The 20,731-nt window shown below is 41.2% G+C and overlaps 1 protein-coding gene across 1 annotated transcript in view; it reads right to left on the bottom strand.

Moving 5' to 3' along the window:
- Nucleotides 1-20,731, bottom strand: part of LOC143028107 (uncharacterized) — a 68,596-nt gene that overhangs the window by 12,005 nt on the left and 35,860 nt on the right. Inside the window, exons 8-12 of the mRNA XM_076189745.1 lie at nt 20,358-20,514; nt 19,213-19,432; nt 14,550-14,688; nt 8,841-8,995; nt 4,319-4,577 (exon numbers count right to left, since the gene is read on the bottom strand). Coding sequence (XP_076045860.1) covers nt 4,319-4,577; nt 8,841-8,995; nt 14,550-14,688; nt 19,213-19,432; nt 20,358-20,514 — 930 coding nt within the window. The remainder of the gene's footprint in view (nt 1-4,318; nt 4,578-8,840; nt 8,996-14,549; nt 14,689-19,212; nt 19,433-20,357; nt 20,515-20,731) is intronic.

Below are 20,731 nucleotides of genomic sequence, written 5' to 3'. Positions count from 1 at the left end.
CCCATACGTCCTCAAGTCGTCCGTGGTAAGAACCCGAGCCTCTTGGAGGACAAGGGGACGTGTCTTATGATACGGAGGGTGGCTCCCCGAGGATCATCAGGCCTCGGCAGCCCCATACCTCCGAGCTTCAATGGTCTTCTAACGCCTCACGGCACCACCCTCCTTCCAGGTTTCTTAAAAAAAAAAAAAAAAAAAAAAAAAAAAAAAACACCCAGCCCTTCTCATGAGCCACAGCCAACCTCTTATCAACTTCACTTGGCTTGAGTTTAAAGATGACTTACCTGATGTTCCACCCCCAAGTAAAACACAAAAGAACTTTAGACTTAGGGAGTCTAGTGTTAGTTAAAATGAGTATAAATTAGTTCAAAGAAACTACAATCATTTAGTGTAATGAGAAGAGGAAAATCAGTTTTAAATAGTACAGTTTAAGTTGGCGCAATGTGCTACGTATTACATAAATAAAATGCCTTGACCTTGGAAAAAAAAAAAAAAAACAGGTCGAAATGGACATGACTTCTCCTATTCAACTTAAGCTAATCTATAGTCATGATGGTCAAGAACTTTACCATGTTGAAATTAATTTCAACGCTCACTGTGACTCAGGTCGAAATGACCATGACTTTTCCTATTCAACTTGAGCTAATCTACAGTCATGATGGTCGAGAATTTTACCATGTTAAAATTAATTTCGACGCTCACCGTGACTCAGGTGGAAATGGACATGACTTTTCCTATTCAACTTGAGCTAATCTACAGTCATGATGGTCGAGAATTTTACCATGTTAAAATTGATTTCGACGCTCACTGTGACTTAGGTCGAAATGACCATGACTTTTCCTATTCAACTTAAGCTAATCTGTAGTCATGATGGTCAAGAATTTTACCATGTTAAACTAATTCAACGCCCACTGTGACTCAGGTCGACATGAACATGACTTTTCCTATTCAACTTAATTTAATCTACAGTCATGATGGTCGAGAATTTTACCATGTTAAAATTAATTTCGACGCTCACTGTGACTTAGGTCGAAATGACCATGACTTTTCCTATTCAACTTAAGCTAATCTGTAGTCATGATGGTCAAGAATTTTACCATGTTAAACTAATTCAACGCCCACTGTGACTCAGGTCAACATGAACATGACTTTTCCTATTCAACTTAATTTAATCTACAGTCATGATGGTCGAGAATTTTACCATGTTAAAATTAATTTCGACGCTCACTGTGACTTAGGTCGAAATGAACATGACTTTTCCTATTCAACTTAATTTAATCTACAGTCATGATGGTCCAGAATTTTACCATGTCAAAATTTATTTCAACGCTCACTGTGACTCAGTGATGTCACGGTATGATAAGATGACGTCATTGTGATAAATTGACGTCACCATGTAGTCAATTTGTGTCCCTGTGACGTCACGAGACGATCCTATGGCGCCATGATCAATCCGGTGACGTCACAGTATAATCACATGATGTCACTAGGTATTAAACATATAGAAGTCCGCTTGTGGGTGATGAGACGTCACAAATTGCCATAGCACACTATTGGATGAAGACGCTCGCCACGGGCTTCGAGAACTTCCCGCGGGAAGACTTGGGGTGAGTTGGATACATACCGAGGGTCCAGGCCCGTCTTCGTGGGAGACGCTCAGGGAACGTCTTCACCCAGGACGAAGTCTCTTGACTAACGCCCACGGACGAGGTCGCTCGGAAACGAACTTGGCCTCGCATACTCCCTTTCGGTTTCTCGCTTACCCCGAGGATCTTCACGAAACTAGTGAGAGTGGTAGGCGTACGTTGGACGGAAGCAAGCGTCTCCACACTCATGTTCCTAGACGGCTAGTTGATGCATTTGCCCACCGGGGAGGGTGCATCGGCCGACATCTCAGTGGCTCTGAGTGTGTTGGCGGACGTGGAGTTCGGGGTGGACTGGGACGGGTCTGCCCTTGCTCCCACACAGAGACTTTATTGGCTCGGGATTGAGTGGGACACAGTCAGCGTCCTTCGGGTGCTCCCCTGCGCCAAAAGAGCGTGCTTCTCTCACACGTCCTCCCTCCTTCGGTGGCGGGGGGGGCCTCAACTTCGCGACCCCGGCCCTTCCACTGAGCCGCTTGGGGCGCCGACGGCTGGTACGGGAGGTCGACAGGAGCATACTGCTTCTCCCGCGTGACCTGCCCGGGCCGATACCCTCAGCACTCCACAGGTTGTTGCGTCCCTGGCTTCGGTCGGGGGCCCTACGCCGGTCGCTGGAGTTTCTCCGCACCCACTCTGTGGAGCGGGTGCGGGACCTAGGGACTGGACATCGACGACTCCCTTGGGGACACGGTGTCTCTACCACTCGGTCGCCCCTGTCCCATGTGTCGCCATGGAAACGGCTCCACCCCTCTCATCTCAAAAAAGTGGAGGGGGCAAAGGGCGACCGAGGAGTGGGGAGGGGCCAGGAACCGTTGAACAGGATACAAATTTCGTATAATTTACGCATTGTGTGAACAGTGCAATGTTGTGCATGTCACATTCTTCGGCGTGGGTACTTGACGTTTCTGTCTCCCCTCTACTGAGTGATAAAATGAATAAGTCTCCCATAGGAAAGACACACGTAATAACGGTTTGATTCAGGCTTCACCTCTCCTCCCACCTGTCCTCGTCTCATGCATAGCTTCGCTGTGCAGGTTTCTTTCAGCCGATAATATTTCTTTGTCGCGGCTCGTGCCGCTTAAATTCTTCTTATCGGCTTAAGAAACCTGCACAGATTTAGGGTCCCTCCCTCCTCCCACAGGCGAAGCCTTCATTTCTCATTGAAGTGACGCGACGTCCGGCTCGAGCTAGCCGGGTAAGAAGGGAGGGGATAGGGAGGGGGAGGTGGGGTCGACAATGCGCATGCCTGCACAGAGCCGGGAATTTTAAATTTCCGATGATTTTGGCGGAAAATTCAAACCACACTCAACCTTCGGGAAATGGCCATATGACCAGGAGTGTGGTATGGGATTATCGCTATAGCTTCGCTGTGCAGGTTTCTTAAGCCGATAAGAAGAATTTAAGCGGCACGAGCCGCGACAAAGAAATATTCTTGGCGGAAATCAATAACAAAATCTTGCTAAAAGCGATAAACTACTGACGTGTGCTTGCAGGCGCCATATTTGATTTGATTGATGCGGAAGGCGAAGGAATTAAAGTATGATAAATTGTTCTGTTCTAACCTGCTTTTAGTGATGCGGTACAGGTCATAAGGGGCGTCGTCGTCAAGCGATGTTGACGGCTGGTTTTGGTAGACGAGTTTCATTGCTTCAAGAAAAGCATTAAGCTCAGCTCAGGAGCACTATTTAAAATAATGTGGTGTGCGAGGTACTGGCGGTGTGGGAGAACATCAGGTACACAACATAGCTATCGCCATCGTCAAAGTTCAAACTGACATCAGACTGCATTGACAAGTACACTGACAGAGACGACACGCGGCACCGGAAATATTGCTCGCTTTTAGCAATTTTTTGTTTAATTTCCGCCAAGATTGATGTATTTTAATTATATATATATATTATGTTGATATATCACTTAGGTGTGCACAAGGTAGCCATCGCCATTGTCAAACTGATATAGACGAGCCTGGACAGACGACACAAACATGGAGTCTGGAAGCTCATCGCAGCTCCACTCGGTAGTGTTTTTGCTTATAGCATGTTTTTTCTTATTAATTTCCACCAAAAAACATATGATACATTGATGTCTTTTCCACATTCTCGGCGAAATCCTCCCAAACGCTCTAACACATCGCTGACAGTTTTAGTCTATCCTCATCACATATCTAGTGATTGGCGTTTTGAAAAGTTAATTAATTCGGATCACGTCAAAATGGACTATAATTGTGGATATTTTTCCCAAGAAAATGAATAGTGTACCGAGACGTTTGTCCGCAAGTGATTTCACCGCACAATAACAAGTGACGTCATGGCAATGTTTGTTTCTATTTTTAGGAACTGCGCGGATTGCTAATGAATGATATATTTGCTTTCCTTCACAATCACACAACATTTTGTGTTCCACCCATTCGATTTTAACTTTCATTTCTGCTAGTAAATATACTTGGTAAATGTATTTACCTTTGCCGGATGTGAAACCGGATATAAAATATTACGAAATGGGCAACAACTCTACTGAATCACAAATTACTGTTCCCAAAGTACAACACTGCTCAACGTGCACCAAAACACAAGACTGAAACATGCGGAATTTATCTGACAGCAATTCAAACACAACTACATAGTGATAGTACCTCAATGTCATATTCGCATCTTCAAAGTGAATCGAAATTCGCTTACCTTGGTCTCAGTGATTCTCCCCGCTAGGTTTGAAGCAAGTGGAGGGTTGGACGACGAAGATGGAGGCAAAGAATGCCGTGGGGGGTTGGGGAATTCAAAGGACGTTCGGTTAAGGTTTGAGGAGGTGTTGGATACACTATGGGAGGCGCGGGGTGAGGACAGGGGAACTTCGGGTGGGGCCATCTGTGGCGATGGCGTCTGACGCTCTCGCCGGTCCGCGGCCGTGGAGTGGATAGAAGGCAAAGACATTCGACAACGGCTGTTGTAGGGGAGTAAAATGTAAACACAACTTTAATTCATTCTAAAATGTAAACACAACTTTAATTCATTCTTAAAGAGTGAAAATACCTTATTGCGAAAACAATACTAAAACAATGTGTACAGAATGGATATGATCATGCAGGAAAAGGTACACAACAATAGGAAGGTATTCATGCAGTTCCATGGTCGGCCAACGACTCATACTGCCTATAGCCCTATACCGTCGGACTAGAGCGTTTCAGCTGAGATAGATACCAGCTGGTCATGGCATATATTATCAAGACTGGCTGAACGTGTTCCGATTTCTCCTTTTAATGGGTTCCTTGAACTGCATGAAACAGTTTGACGTTGATAGTGGCAACCCTCCCCCCCCCCAAAAAAAAAATACATACAATATATATATATATATATATATATATATATATATATATATATATATATACACATATATGAGCATTTGGTTGCTCGCCCAGTCGTTGCCTAATCACACCTGAACTGACTACAAATCACAGACATCAGGATGTGGGTCTTTTCTGGCTGGCATCAAAGCAAGACGTACCAATCTTATGGGGTGACGATGACAGCAAGATCTATATACACCAGGTCTAACCGTTTGAGCCGTTCTGCGCGGCTTCTGACGTCATCTGGCTGCTTCCGTTTTCTCTTTGTGAAACACTGAAGAAAACTGTGAAACGCTAAGGAAGACTGGAACTATTATATTCCCCCCCCCGTTATCTCTCTCTCTAGCTCATTGCTATTATCAGTTGTGTGTGTGTGTGTGTGTGTGTAAGTGTGTGTGTATCTATATACTTGTATTTTACGGGAAGGGGAAATATTGTCGTGTGTGCTTATATGTGTACATGTTCACATGTGTGTGTGTATGTGTGTGTGCGTGTGTGTGTGTATGTGTGTGTTTACATACTTGTATTTTACGGGAAGGGGAAATATCGTCGTGTGTACTTACAGTATATGTGTACACGTTCACGTGTGTGTGTGTGTGTGTGTGTGTGTGTGTGTGTATTTATATACTTGTATTTTACGGGAAGGGGAGATATCGTCCTGTGTGCTTTTATGTGTACACGTTCACATATGTGTGTGTGTGCGTGTGTGTGTATTTATATACTTGTATTTTACGGGAAGGGGAGATATCGTCGTGTGTGCTTATATGTGTACATGTTCACATGTGTGTGTGTGTGTGATTCATCTTGGTCTTTTGGATCACGTGTTGGACTCGTGATCGACAGCTATTTCCCTCCCGGAAGAGAGCTCAGAGCTCGTATGTCCGATCTATGAACTTACACGCACACACATCTCCAACTCCCCGCCCACGAGAGTTGGAGTAACGACTCGAAGCGCAGCGATACTAAAAAAAATCCAACACTGGGTAGGATTCGAACCAGGTACTGCCGATACCTCAGAATTTCAAGTCTGAGTCTTTACTAATCGCGCCACCGACTCTTCTGTGCATTGAGGTGTGTGTGTATTTATATACTTGTATTTTACGGGAAGGGGAGATATCGTCGCGTGTGCTTATATGTGTACACGTTCACATGTATGTGTGTATTTACCTAGTTGTATTTTACGGGAAGGGGAGCTATGCTCGTGGTGTCCCGTCTTCATATCTCATTTTATCTAAACTGTTTTTGAATTCATGTATTGTTTTTGCACACACTACTTTCTCATCTAACTTGTTCCAAATGTCTATTACTCTGTGCGGAAAGCTGTTCTTTTTCAGATCTTTTCTATAGCTGCCTTTCTTGATTTTCTTTCCGTGGCCTCTTGTATTTCTATCATCCCATTTTATTATATCCTCTCTATCAATAGTTTCTATTCCTTTCATGATTCTGTAAATAGTTATCAAATCTCCTCTCTCTCTTCTTTGCTCTAATGTCTGTAGCTCAAGTTTTGCTAGTCTCTCTTCATATGAAAGTTTTGAGTGTTGGTGCCAATTTTGTAATTCTCTTTGTATTCTTTCAAGTTTTGTTATACATTTTTTTGTACTTGGTGACCACATCGTTGCTGTATATTCCAATATTGGTCTTTATTCCAATCTTGGTCTTATGTGTGTGTGTGTGTATGTGTGTGTTTATATACTTGTATTTTACGGGAAGGGGAGATATCGTCGTGTGTGCTTATATGTGTACACGTTCACATGTGCGTGTGTGTGTGTGTATTTACAGGGAAACGATGAAAATTAACATTTGGCTTAATTACTCTTTGGTTTGAGCCAGAACCCTTAATGGCACAATAAGCCATATTGTCAAGATCAATATATACCGGTATATATAGATCTTCATTGTCAGAATATAACTAATTGCGTGGAGCGGTGCGAGCGGAGGCAGCAACATGTCCATGCAACGAACCAGCTACAACTAACAGCGATGGGACGCGCGAACCCCACTTTGAGCAGCCAGGTGACGTCACGGGCCCGCTGCGCCAACACCCTCGAAATTCGGTCGGAAGTGGTTAAACATGGTATATATAGACCTTGGATGACAGTGACGTCGACAATGAATGATTATGATTACGCTTGGATTTGCAGGTCGCATGCTCGTTCTCTTAATACTAATACGCAATATAGAAAACGGTAGTATTAAAAGAGTAAGTACAATAACTAATGCAAGTCACTGTATACGAACACAAGTCAATATACGATTAGGAATGTCATGTTATTTTTTACAATGAAGATATTTTCAGAAAAAAACATTTTAACCTGAAAGGGTAGTATTAACAACCATTGTTTTTTTTTTTTACCATTTAGAAAAAGATAAGAACTTTAGTTCAAACGAGTGAACTGTGAGTGTACAAATTCGCTCAGGATTTCAGTTATTTTATTCACACAGCAGTAAAAAAATAATTACATGAATAATTGTCACCCCAGAACGCCCACATAAAGAATCATCACCCCTTGAGATCCCACCTGAAGAATTGTCACCCCAGCACGTCGAATATCAGCAGAGGAATAAAGATTAGGTTAGGTTAAGTTGAATGAAGGTTATGATTATTGTCATCAACGTATACAACTGAAGAATCGTAAGCCCTGGACCCACATGAAGAACTGTCACCGTAAGATAGCCCACATGAAGAATTGTCACCCTGTCAAAGTCGGTGATGATTCTTCATGTGATTAAAAAAAAAAAAAAAAGAAAAAAAAAAAAAAAAAAAAAAAATCCAGATGAGGGATAGGCGAAATTGGAGAGAATACGATTTCCCTACAATAAACGCGGTTTCTTGATAACTGAAATGAATACACGAGTCGTTCAGGTAACCAACGGATTAATACTCAAAACAATTTAAAAATAAATTCTAGTTTTACATCCTTCGCTAAGGAAGGACGGGGAGGGGGGTGGGGTAGTAAAATTCCCTCTGTTGGCAGTATCTAAAATGAATACTTGTTATATAACTTAATGAAAGGCTGAAACACACACACTGGGATTTCGTGCCCACTAGTTTATGTGAATCTGTCACGGAATATTCCTTCATGTTTGGGGAATAATCTTTACTCGTAGATGAATACTATCCCAATTTTCTGTTACACTGAAATTTCTCCTTTTACCACTTCTAGGATTTCACACCTTCACTTCCTATCCTCCTATTGCGGGGGAATAAGAATGCCGCCACCGTGGTCCCTTGTGTGTCGTAATGTCGACTACTCGTAAATAGGCCAGAACAATGGTGCGAGGAATTTTCAGCCAAAAATTCCCCAATCGGGAGGCAAGGACGGTGTCCCTTACAGAGGGCTTTGTAGCGTGGAATTTAAGTAACCATGCCCTTGGTCCAACTCGCTGTCACCTCGACCTCCGCCGTAGGTAGCGACGCTCTAATCCGCTCGTTCAGCAAGTATTTCTGAAACTTTTACTTAATTACATTCCTTCACTTCTTCGTTCCTGGATTTATATTTTCGTATTTTATATCTTCGCTCCCTTTCATTTTTTGGTCCCTTTTTTCCCGTAAGTAGCTGGTTGGTTGAGCTGGGCGCGTCACCACCGTCAATGCGTTACCGAAAAATCTGGGGTGCATTGCCGTAAATACATTACCGATTTTAATTTCCTTTTAGACTGATTTTGATGAAGAAAATGAAATGGAGAAGTATCTACTTCCTACTAATATTCTTAATGAAATAAAACCTAATCTACAACATTAATATTCCCTATTCTAAAACATAAAATATCCAGAGTTGGGCATTTGCGTTACTGCGTTATTTACGACCCGTCCGGCGGTAACGCGCCCAATTCTGCTGGTTGGTTTGGGCCATGCTCACCTTGCGTAGGTCTTGGTGTGCGAGACGAGGGTCGACTGCGAAGTCAGGACGACAGCGTCGCCGTTGTAGCGTAGGTTCAACTTGCTGTAGAACTTCCGAAGTTCCTGGCGAACTTCGCCGTTCATGAGACAGTACAGGACTGCCACGAAGAACCCCTTTGGAGGACAAAACAAGACCTCTTGAGTGTTATTAAGAGAGGGAAGGAAAGTCGAGTTTTTCGTAAGTCTTTTAAACATGATTCTCCACGTCCCAGTTTTAGGCGACAAGTTATTTGACCATACTTCTCACACACTCCACTCCCAGTGCCATATAACTTTATTCTACTCTTCACTAAGGAGAACACATCCACTAGGCATTTCATGGATTGTATATAGTAATATACAATGTCTTCAGAAGTTACACGGCGTTGCACCAAATTCCCCTGAACTGATACGCCCAAAACTTCATCCCTTCTGTGTTATTCCATGCCAAGTTGTCCAGTGCTCCCCACCTCAACATCACAGCATCATCCATACACAACCATTCTCCATTCAACCCTATCCTCTGTCTTCTCCCGTCGTTCCTCAATAGACATTTCCCTCTTTCCCATCGCCCTTTTTACCCCATCCACCCATCTCATCCTTGGTCGTCCCCTTATGTTCACTGCATCCACCTCTGCCTTCCACAGCTCATTTACTAATCTTTCTTCACTCATTCTTTCCATGTGTCCAAACCATCCCAATAATCTTCCATCAACCCCATCTCCCAACTCCTTTTCCACCCCTGTTCTCCTCCTCACTTCCTCATTTCTCACCCTATCCAGCCTAGTAACCCCTATCATACTTCTCAGGCACCTCATCTCAAACACAATCAAACTTCTCTCTTATCTTCCATGTTTCTGCCCCATACAATGCTGTCGGCACAATCACTCCTTCATACAATCTCCTCTTAGCATCCATTCCCAAATGTCTATTTCTAATTACACTTTTCAATCCACCAAGGCATTTACTTGCTTCTCTCAATCTAAATTCTACCTCCACCTCCACTCCTCCCTTTCCTGCCACATTCGCACCCAAGTATCTAAAACTATCCCCTTCCTCCAGTCTCTCTCCCTTAATACTCACTTCAGTCTGCTGCCACTTTCTCCCCTTGTACATACCATCACTTTAATCTTCAACTTCCTTCTTTCTCACACCTTCCCAGACTCTGTCACTACCTTCCTCAATCCCTCCTCTGATCCTGCCACAAGTGCAGTGTCGTCAGTAAACAACAACTGGCTTATCTCCCACTTTTCTCCATTTTCTTTAACTATTTCCAATCCCTGACCCACTACCCTTGCGTTTACCTCTCGCACCACCCCATCCTATCAATTGAACGGTCATGTCGACATAACACATCTCTGACGAAGTCCCACCTTTACCTCAAACCACTCACTCTCTCCATTTCTGATTCTAACACAAACTCTACTACTCTCGTAAAAACTCTTGACTGCTCTTAACAGCTTTCCTCCTATCCCATATATCTGCAATACCTCCCACAGTGCCTTCCTGTCTACCCTGTCATAGGCCTTTTCCAAATCCATAAAGGCCCAAAAAACATCCTTACCTTTTCCTAAAACTTTCTCACATATCAGTCTTGACACAAAATCTGATCCATGCAACCCCTACATGTCCTAAACCCTCACCAATTACTCCCTCTGTTCCTCTCCTAATTCTCTCAATCAAGACCCTCCCATGAGCCTTCTCAACTACACTTAAACTGATCCCTCTGAAACTATTACATTCACACTTGTCCCCTTTTCCCTTATATGTATATACGAGTATATATATTATATATATATATATATATATATATATATATATATATATATATATATATATATTATATATATATATATATATATATATATATATATATATATATATATATATGTATATATATATATAATCCACTACGTCGAGGTGTCAACTCTCGTATAGTCCTGTATATAAGATAAACTCACAGACATACATATATTATTGAAAGTATGTATGAAAATTGGGATGAGAGATGGATCTCATGAGCATTGCTCCAATCCTGCACATTACGATTAGGTAAATACACACGTAAACAAAAACTTACATACACACACACACACACACAGAGAACTAAAGATAGGCATGAAAATTGGAGAGTGGGAGACAGGACCCCATCAACATTTCTCCTGTCCTATATGCTACATTTAGATAAATGCGATTTGATGTGCCTAGACACATACAGGCACTCACACAGCGCATGTACACATACACAGAGCATGCACACATGACGTATTGACACACACGAACACTGTGTGTGTGTGTGTGTGTGTGTGATAAATCCAAAGAGAATCCCAAAGAATTCTATAGTTACATTAGAGATAAAAAGGTTGTTAGGAATCACATTGGTTCACTATTATCTGCTGACGGTCTACTTGAATTTTCAAATGAAGGAATGTGTAATATCTTAAACAATTATTTTAGCTCGGTATTCGTAAACGAAACACCTCAAAGTGAATTCCAAACTGAAACCTGTGAAAAGTCTAGAGTAAACGCACTCACTACGGTAAATATAACAAAAGAAAAAAATCAAGAGGTGTATAGAGAAACTCAAAGTTAATAAAACACCAGGGCCTGACATTTGGCATCCAAGAATCTTAAAGAAAATGAAAAATGAAATTGTTATTTCATTAGAAATTATTTTCAAGAAATCCATCCCTATCCGGAGATGTCCCGAGAGAATGGAAGTTAGCTAACGTTAACCCCTTATTCAAAAAGGGTGACAAAAAGAAACCAAATAACTATAAACCTGTAAGCTTGACTTCAGTCGTAGGAAAAATGATGGAAACTATCATCAGAGATGCTATCAAACATCATTTAGAAAATAACTAATATATGATAGCCGGCATGGTTTCAGACGGAAACGTTCTTGTATGACTAACTTACTCAAATTCTACAACATAGTCATCTCGAATTATGAAAAAAAAACAATATAGATTTAATATATCTAGACTTTGCAAAAGCTTTTGATACCTTCCCCCACGAAAGACTACTTACTAAATTAGCTTCACACGGAATAAGTGGTAGCCTATTAAATTGGACTAGTAATTGGTTGAATGGTCGAAAACAGAGAGTTGTTTTAAATGGAAAAACTTCTGGATGGAAAAATGTTCCTCAGGGTTCCGTTCTTGGGTAGACTAAAATCTACTGTTTCCAAATTTGCTGATACGGAATGGCAAATGATCACTTAAACCAATTAGATATTCAAGAAGATTTAGATAAATTACAGCAACGGTCTGAAAAGTGGCTAATGAAATTTAACACAAGTAAATGCAAGGTAATGCACATAGGTAAAAATAACAGTAAGTACGATTACAAGTTATTTGGAAATTCGTTAACAAAAGTGGATAGTGAAAAAGATCTCGGCGTAATTATCAGTAACGATCTGAAATCATCCAAGCAGTGTATTTCAGCCTCTGAGAAAGCAAATAAGATTCTAGGACTGATTGCGCGATCTTTTGACTTCAAAAGTCCATCACTCATTAACAAGCTATATAAATCGTTAGTTCGTCCACATTTGGAATATGCTGTTTCCGTATGGTCACCGAATCTCATTAAAGACATTGACAGATTAGAAAAAGTATAACGGCGAGCCACAAAACTGATTCCAAATATAAAAAATAAATCATACGAAAATCGACTAAAACATATGAATCTGTTTTCCCTAAAAAAGCGTAGACTCAGAGGTGACTTGATACAGGTCTTTAAGATTGTAAAGGGAATTGACAACATCAAAAGTGACCAAATTTTCACATTGAATGAGAATCAGACAAGAAACAATGGTCTCAAACTGTCCGGAAATAGATTCAATTTGGAAGTGGGTAGAAACAACTTCGCCAACCGTGTAGTTAATGAATGGAATAAACTTCCTGCACAGGTAGTGCAATGTAGTTCAGTTCGAAGCTTTAAGAATCCTTTAGATAAACACCTAAGCAAGATGCTGTAATGATTATCATTTATCTTATATTATTTGTTTTTGTCTTGTTATCATTTGTCTGTTTGATTCTCATTTATTATTAGTTATATGTCAATTTATTGTTATTTACTATTTACCTGTTTGTTTATTACTTAACTATACCTATGCATTTATTTATGTATCTTATTTGTTATTTACATTATTATAGAGGGGGGGGTTCGCCGATTTAATGAAGCGGCCTTGCTGTGGATGTGTTGTGTCTTGCGACACTGCTTCTGACCCAGGGCAGTGGACAAGGTGCAGGGATGACCTGTCATCTAGGAGGTGCCAAGATAGGAGGGAGGGTGGAGGGGTGTGGAGTGTATTCAGGGATGGAATGGGTGGGAGTGATTTCTGCCTTTTTCTTTTTGGTTTCCCCCCATGTAAGGAGGAAAAAGCCTTGGTATATGTAAGTATGTATGTATTTATTATTTTATTATTATGATTTTTTTTTGCATCCTACCTAGGTATGGACCAAAAGGTCTCCTGTCGGCATGCTCCGCCTTTGTAATCCTTTGTGTGTGTGTGTGTGTGTGTGTGTGTGTGTGTGTGTGTGTGTGTTTTTTTTGTGTGTGTGTGTGTGTGTGTGTGTGTGTGTGTGTGTGTGTGTGTGTGTGTGTGTGTGTGTGTGTGTGTGTGTGTGTGTGTGTGTGTGTGTGTGTGTGTGTGTGCTGGCTAGGCCGATGCCGGCAGCCACCGCCTGGTCTGGGATTCTCCCTCCGGTACTGGGCCGAAGACACCGCTGCCCACGGGCCACCGGTCCAATTGGGCGCGACGAGGGACACTTCCTCGGCCGATAGCACTTTGACCAAACCAACGGCCGAGGACAACTGAATCCAAAATAGGATACTTATGGCGCCGAAGGACGTCGAGAACTTCCTCGAGGGAAGTCGCGGGCAGAAGAGGGGCACTCCTCCCAGTCAACACTTCGCCCAAGTGTTCGGGGTGCTCGCCCGCTCTCGACAAGCGCCTTTCGTCAAAGAGAGTCTTTCCGCGGAACTTGGAGGGTCCCCACGAACCAACAGAGCTGCTCAGCGACGGGGGCCCAAGAGAACGAAGCTCTACGACCAACTTCGAGGGATTCTCGAGGTTCCTCGAGACGACATAGGCCGGAGGAGACGAACTCCCTGGACAGAGGGGCTGGACAAGTGTTCGGGGCACGGTCCTCGAAGTGTCCAGCGAATGTGCGAGTGAATGTGAGTGAATCCATTGGGTGAATGTGTGTGTCTGTCTGTGAACGAGCGACTGAATGCGCGAGTTAATGTGTGTGTGTGTAAGTGTGAATGAGCGAGTGAATGTGTGTGTGTGTGTGTGTGTACCGTCCTCCCCTCAGCTGAATAAAGTCGTTTGGTGCTTTAGTCTTGGCAAACTTCATCATGAAGTGTGTCAGCGAATAGTTAAGACACACACACACACACACACACACACACACACACACACACACACACATATATATATATATATATAATATATATATATATATATATATATATATATATATATATATATATATATATATATATATATATACACATACATACAGTGTCATTCCATGCCAAGTGGCGCAATGTTCCCCACCACAATATCTCGTATTTTAATCAAATTTCATCAAAATCTGAGTCTGGTGAGGTGGGGGCAGATGGCATGGAATGACCCTTCCAGTACAAGAACCTCCCTCAACACAACCAATCTGTGTCTCACCTGGAAGGAGGCGAAGACCTGGTCGAGGAAGAGCCAGAGGAGTTCGACGTGGGTGTTGGTCGAGGTGGAGAGCCACAGCAGGAGGAAGTAGTGGACGCCGAAGAGGGGCACCAGCACCAAGGTCGACCTTCCCAGCTTCCTGTGTCCAAATAAACTGCTGCATGTACAAGGGCCAGGAAAAAGTCTTTTATCTGTATTAGGGACTTGTTTTTTTTTCTGAATTAGGAGTGATATGGGTGGGAGTGGATACTTGCATTTTGACTTAGCTACCTCCCTTATATGGGGGAAAAGTCCTTGTTATTTAGAGAGACAGATAGATAGATTAAGGACCTGACACACATCTACCTAAGGGTTGCATCTGTAAGAACGAAAATTGGCAGCAACTGATATATATATATATATATATATATATATATATATATATATATATATATATATATATACATGCATTGATATATAACTTTAAGCTACACATTGCTAAAATGTAAATCACAAAAGATGCATAAAAACATGTTTCAGATAAAAAATATATACTTCAGGGGTCGAGACAAAGTAAAAGGTAACAAACGTGTTTGACAGGATTTATAGAGCTGCTCTTAATCGCCTCTTACGTCAATTGTTTTACTAGTTACCGGATAAGCACATCACAATTTTCAAACTCGAATTTTCCGGGTCGACTTTTAGATTATATCTAAATAAATATATTACATCTGATTTTTCGTCGTCTGGAGTTTTCTTACGTTTTTATCGGCATTTCTATTTCACCTAATCGAGTCATCTGCTACTAAAGTTGGTCGCCATGTTGATGACGTAATGCCGCCATTGCTTTTGTGCATTTATAGTACAGAGGACGTACAGAAATGCGATGTGAATCTTTCACTAACGTTTGTCATTTTAATTGTCATTATAATTACCACTGTAATTAAGTACATGTACTAGATGTGATAAAAAAAATTCCTATCACAGAATCGTAAAACACAAAAGTTAGTAGTTTTCGTTTATACGCATTGATAAACACACTACTAAAATGTGGGATTCGATATAGATAAATGGAAAATTTACCTTTATTTTAGCACATCACTGCTCTTATCACAGAATTGCAAATTAGGAACATATACTCTATAAATAACTTCAATAAGTAATATTCCCTATGTTGCAAATGCAAGACTATCCATGTTTCTCATCAGTTATAAAACTAAATTTTATCAAGAATGTATAGGTAAGTATCAGGGCATTAAATAATGTCCCTTGGTCTATATTGATAATATACCCGGTAGTTTCATAACTAAAAATAACAGATAAGTGTATTTACTCAATATTATAATCACAAAGTTCGCTAGAATCTATATCTAGTACATAAAATTTGATTAAATACAATGTACTTATTTGTACTTGAATGTACTTGTTATTTTTCAAATACTTTGTGTCTAAGTACAAGTAGGCCTACAAGTACAAATGAATTTTTAAGTTCCAAGTACTACTCGTACATGAAAAGCTGTACAAGTATGTTGTTAGGCATAGGCTAGGCCTACATGATGTACGTATCGCTGAGAAGAATGTAAACAAAAGCGGTTGCTAGGGTCACCTTTTTCTAAATTTTACTGAATCATGAGTTTCTACCACACTGAATAAAAAGCCTTAGACATTAAAAACAATAAAAGGTACGAAACACGAAGATGTAAGGATCCTGTGCGACCATTTGGCCATCGACACATCATTTTCCATTTTATTTTGATCTTCAACATGTTCAGTCTAAACGGGAGAAATTCCAATCGATAATGTCCCTGTATTATGTGGGCTCGTATATACTTTCGCAACCCAAGCATGATCTCCCAATCCTCAAGTTAATCCCCTACCCTGCGAGATCGACCGGTTCTGAAAATTTCTTTCGTTCGAAGTAGAAGAATCTTCATAATCATTCTCCGAGAAATATTCCGTTTGTATTAAGCTTGCCATGGTCAACAATACATTGCACTACGTCATCAAAGGAAGATGGTGCCGATTTTTTTTTTTTTTTCATTTTATTTATTTGTTTATTTATTTATTTATTTATTTATTTATTTATTTTTTTTTTGCAGGCGATGGGTGTTGGGGGAGAGTAGAGACCAAAAAAGTATCTTGATTGGGCAAATTGAAAAAAAAAAAAATATATATATATATAGATGTGATTCACAATACATTTAAGCTAAGTAGTCAAGAGATGACAACAGAAACGGGCAGTTTAAGGAAAAGGCGCAATTATCGTACATCTGTCAAGGCCTTGCTGTAAACAAAGCATTGAGATAAAACTACATTCGGATGAAATACGTGCAAATGAAGAGTAGACAGGATTGGAATGATTGACCCAAGTTTGGAAGAGAACGATGAGGAACTGTTAGACCTGTAGTGGACAATGCTATCAAGAATCAAAGGTCAAACTGTGCTGCAAGTGTTACTATATTCACAAAATTTAATTGTGAAAGGGAATATAAAAGAGTGCCCTAAGTCTACACTCCCAGCAGATACAGGAGACAACAGTTAGACAAGACCAGAAAGAGTATCTCAGAGGTTATTATTCAGGTCATCAATAAAATAGAAACAATGAGTCACTAAACGGTAATCCATTAGATATACAGTAAAAAGAAAAGAAAAAAAAAAAAAAAAAAATATATATATATATATATACATATATATATAAATATATATATATATATATATATATATATATATATATATATCACAGGTGAGAAATGTAGTAACACATTTATAAATCACAACTAACACCACAGTCGGACGAAAGAAAGAGTTGCGTAAGCGGAACTATATATTTCGATTGCTACCTGCAATCCTCTTCAGTAGTACTACTGAAGAGGATTGCAGGTAGCAATCGAAATATATAGTTCCGCTTACGCAACTCTTTCTTTCGTCCGACTGTGGTGTTAGTTGTGATATATATATATATATATATATATATATATTTATATATATTTATATATATATATATATATATATACATATATATATATATATATATATATAATATATATATATGTACAACACTGAATCGGTCCCAGTGACTAGAGATACATTTTTATCAACCACAATGCACTTTAATTCTAAACCATCAACATCGGAAGAACCGTGGAGGCACATGCAGAAATTGAAATGTGGTACGCCCGAGGACTCGAACCAACGGCTAGCACGTTACCAGTGCTTGTAGTGGTTGTAGTGGTTAAGTCACTACAAGCACTGGTAACGTGCTAGCCGTTGGTTCGAGTCCTTGGGCTTACCACGTTTCAATTTCTGCATGTACCTCCACAGTTCTTCCAATGTTGATGGTTTAGAATTAAAGTGCACTGTGGTTGTTAAATATATATATATATATATATATATATATATATATATATATATATATATATATATATATGCAAAAATAATCACAACAACGCGTGACGAAAAGATATTGCAGAAACCACAGGGAAATTAAAGTCGGAATACTGAACGTTTTCGTCTATTACGACATCCTCAGAGTACAAAAAGATCAAGGATGTCGTAATAGACGAAAACGTTCAGTATTCCGACTTTAATTTCCCTGTGGTTTCGGCAATATATATACATATATATATATATATATATATATATATATATATATATATATACTTATATATATATACAAGAAACACCAATCCCCACGCAATATACCCCAGAAATGAGTCCGTCCGTTGTCCCTGGTCTCTCTTGCAGGAGATCCAATGCCCCCGGGTAACCGATCACGGCCAGATCATTCAGCTCACAAATCACCCAGAGAATAGATTTTAAGTTGTTGTTTGGAGACAGATGGTTCTGTTCATTAAGAGTTAGACCCCAGCCATAGCCCACCCAAGGTCATAAATCACGTTCCCGTTTCAAAAGAGTTCTGCGCGCTTCCGAGTTCCTGAAAAGATCTACGAGGGATGTAAAGGTCAACAACATATTTCCTTATGTCAGATTTTTGCCATTACAGTCAAGAGGATCCTATCAAGGTTCATGGTGGAGAATGTAAGGCGTGTAGAGACACACTGCCAGGGCGGAGGTAAGCAACTTCAACATGGGAAATGGCGCAGGAATAGGCAAGGCAAGATCGGTGGAATCGGTTCAGGGGTGTGAGGTGGTAGTAGGAGGAGGTTGGACGCAGAGGTTGGCAAATGGGAGGTAGAAAGTGGGGCATGGGGGGTGCAATGCATCAGATGGGAGTTACTTTGGTGGGGGTGGGATCTAAAATGTGGAACGTGGGAGAATATTGATGGGAGGCAGGGATGGGTAGAGAAAGGATGGGAGGGAGGACAGAGGGAAGAGATAAGGAAATGAGGAAAGTATAGGGAAGGGGAGGGTAAGGGGAGCGTAGGGATTGAGGAAGGGAAAGAGTAAGGGAAGAATGAAAGGGGAGGAGGAGGAAGAAAAGGAGGGAGAGGAGAGAACGAGAGGGATCTGAAGAAGGGCATAAAGTGAGGTAGGAAGAAGAAGGGTGAGGAAGAGAAGGAACCGGGAGGGACGGCATAAAACGAGGAAGAAAATGAAGATGAGAAGAAGCAGAGGGACAACGGGGAACGGGGTGAAGAAGACAAGAATTATATATTTATGTATATATATATATATATGTACTGTTGCCACAACGCACCCCCACTGCACACTCCCATAACACCACCTGTACTTGTCGGATTCTGCCGAGACGGACGACCTTAGCTTGAGAAGGAGGACCCTCGTCACGTTCAAGAAGAAGAAGAAGTTGGCCACGTTGGAGACCCCGACGGGGGCCTTGATGCACACGATGAAGATCCACTGGCTATTGTTCACCGTCCAGCAGTGCTCGTTGTCGAACAGGGACCGCAGCGTAGCCCACGAGCCCACGCACACCAAGGGCAGACCTGGGGGCGTCAAGGTCAGGGAGGAGAAAAGAATGAGCTCGGGGGGAGAAGAAACAGGCTCATGGAGGGTCAAGTGAGGTCATCGTTTTCGTCCTGAAGGGTTGACCTCGTCTCATACTGGAAGCTATAGACGTGTCAGTGTGCGATTTTTGTTCGTCTTTGAAGTGATTTCTCTGTTGGGTTGATAGTTTGGGAGAGTTTGGTGAGGCTTAGAATTTAGTCGTGTACGAGTATTGTGGAGTACTTGGTTTGTGATTTGAGTGTGTACGTGTTTTTGTATGGACGTAATAAAAGGAAGACCAAGAGATAGCAAAATCAACAGAGGGCAAATGAGGATAGGAGTAATATGAGAGTGCACAGGATGCGAACTGTGAGCAACGAAAGAGAAATCAAACTTCTTGAAAAAAAGTACAAGGAGTCAAGTCATGGAAAGAATGTCAGTGGGATTCACAACAACAGTTTATACAAAATTCACAGCACGATACAGACATGTGTCCACTACCAAAACAGGAACAATAGTGCTTACTCCACGTGGATAGCTCAAACGCGCGGGAATTACAATTTTATTAGCGCAAACCTGCTAGGAGGTACATGCTTACATACATTTGTTAAATAATCATATAAATACCATTACTGCAATACACACTCCCACTAAATCCACAGTAATTAAATATTCATTAGTACGGCCAACTGGCTTTGCTTTGGCTAGTTTCTGTATTCGTATGTACAAACACACACACACACACACACACACACAGAGGTAAATATACAAGTGCACACACATATCCAAGAAAGAATGTCTTAAAAAAAGATCCGAGACTGTAGCTATCCTCCTAGCATGGGTAAGACAGAAGCGCTGGTAAACTACACCTCACAACAACAACAACAACAACACCAAGACCCTTTGCATTGGACGCAGACTTACCCCATCCGAGAACGATGTACATGGTGATGGCGGAGGAGTCGGTGAAGAGTGCCATGAAGATGAGGTTGTGCAGGTAGAGACCCTCCATCAGGATCCACGAGTAGTTGGCCAGGATGAAGTACTGCCACACGCAGATCATCAGCTTGCACGACCACGTCTAGTTCAGGAGAAACGATGGCGTCAAAGGTGTCGTAAGGCAAGAGAGAAACGAGTTTCTGCAGACGAGGAGACTTTGAGGGGAAATGGGCGGCGACTCAGTGAAATGGGATAAATCGATTATGAATGAAATGCAGCCATATGAGACGGGAAAACGAGGAAAAAATGGTGTGGGTGAAGGCTGGGCCGAATAGACCTACCTGTGGGCCAAACTCATC

Source organism: Oratosquilla oratoria, chromosome 9 (genome assembly GCF_046742065.1).
Source record: "Oratosquilla oratoria isolate Oo_2021 chromosome 9, ASM4674206v1, whole genome shotgun sequence".
NCBI lineage: Eukaryota > Metazoa > Arthropoda > Malacostraca > Stomatopoda > Squillidae > Oratosquilla > Oratosquilla oratoria.
Note: the sequence above shows the minus strand (reverse complement) of the source record. Positions and strands in the feature narration are given on the sequence as shown.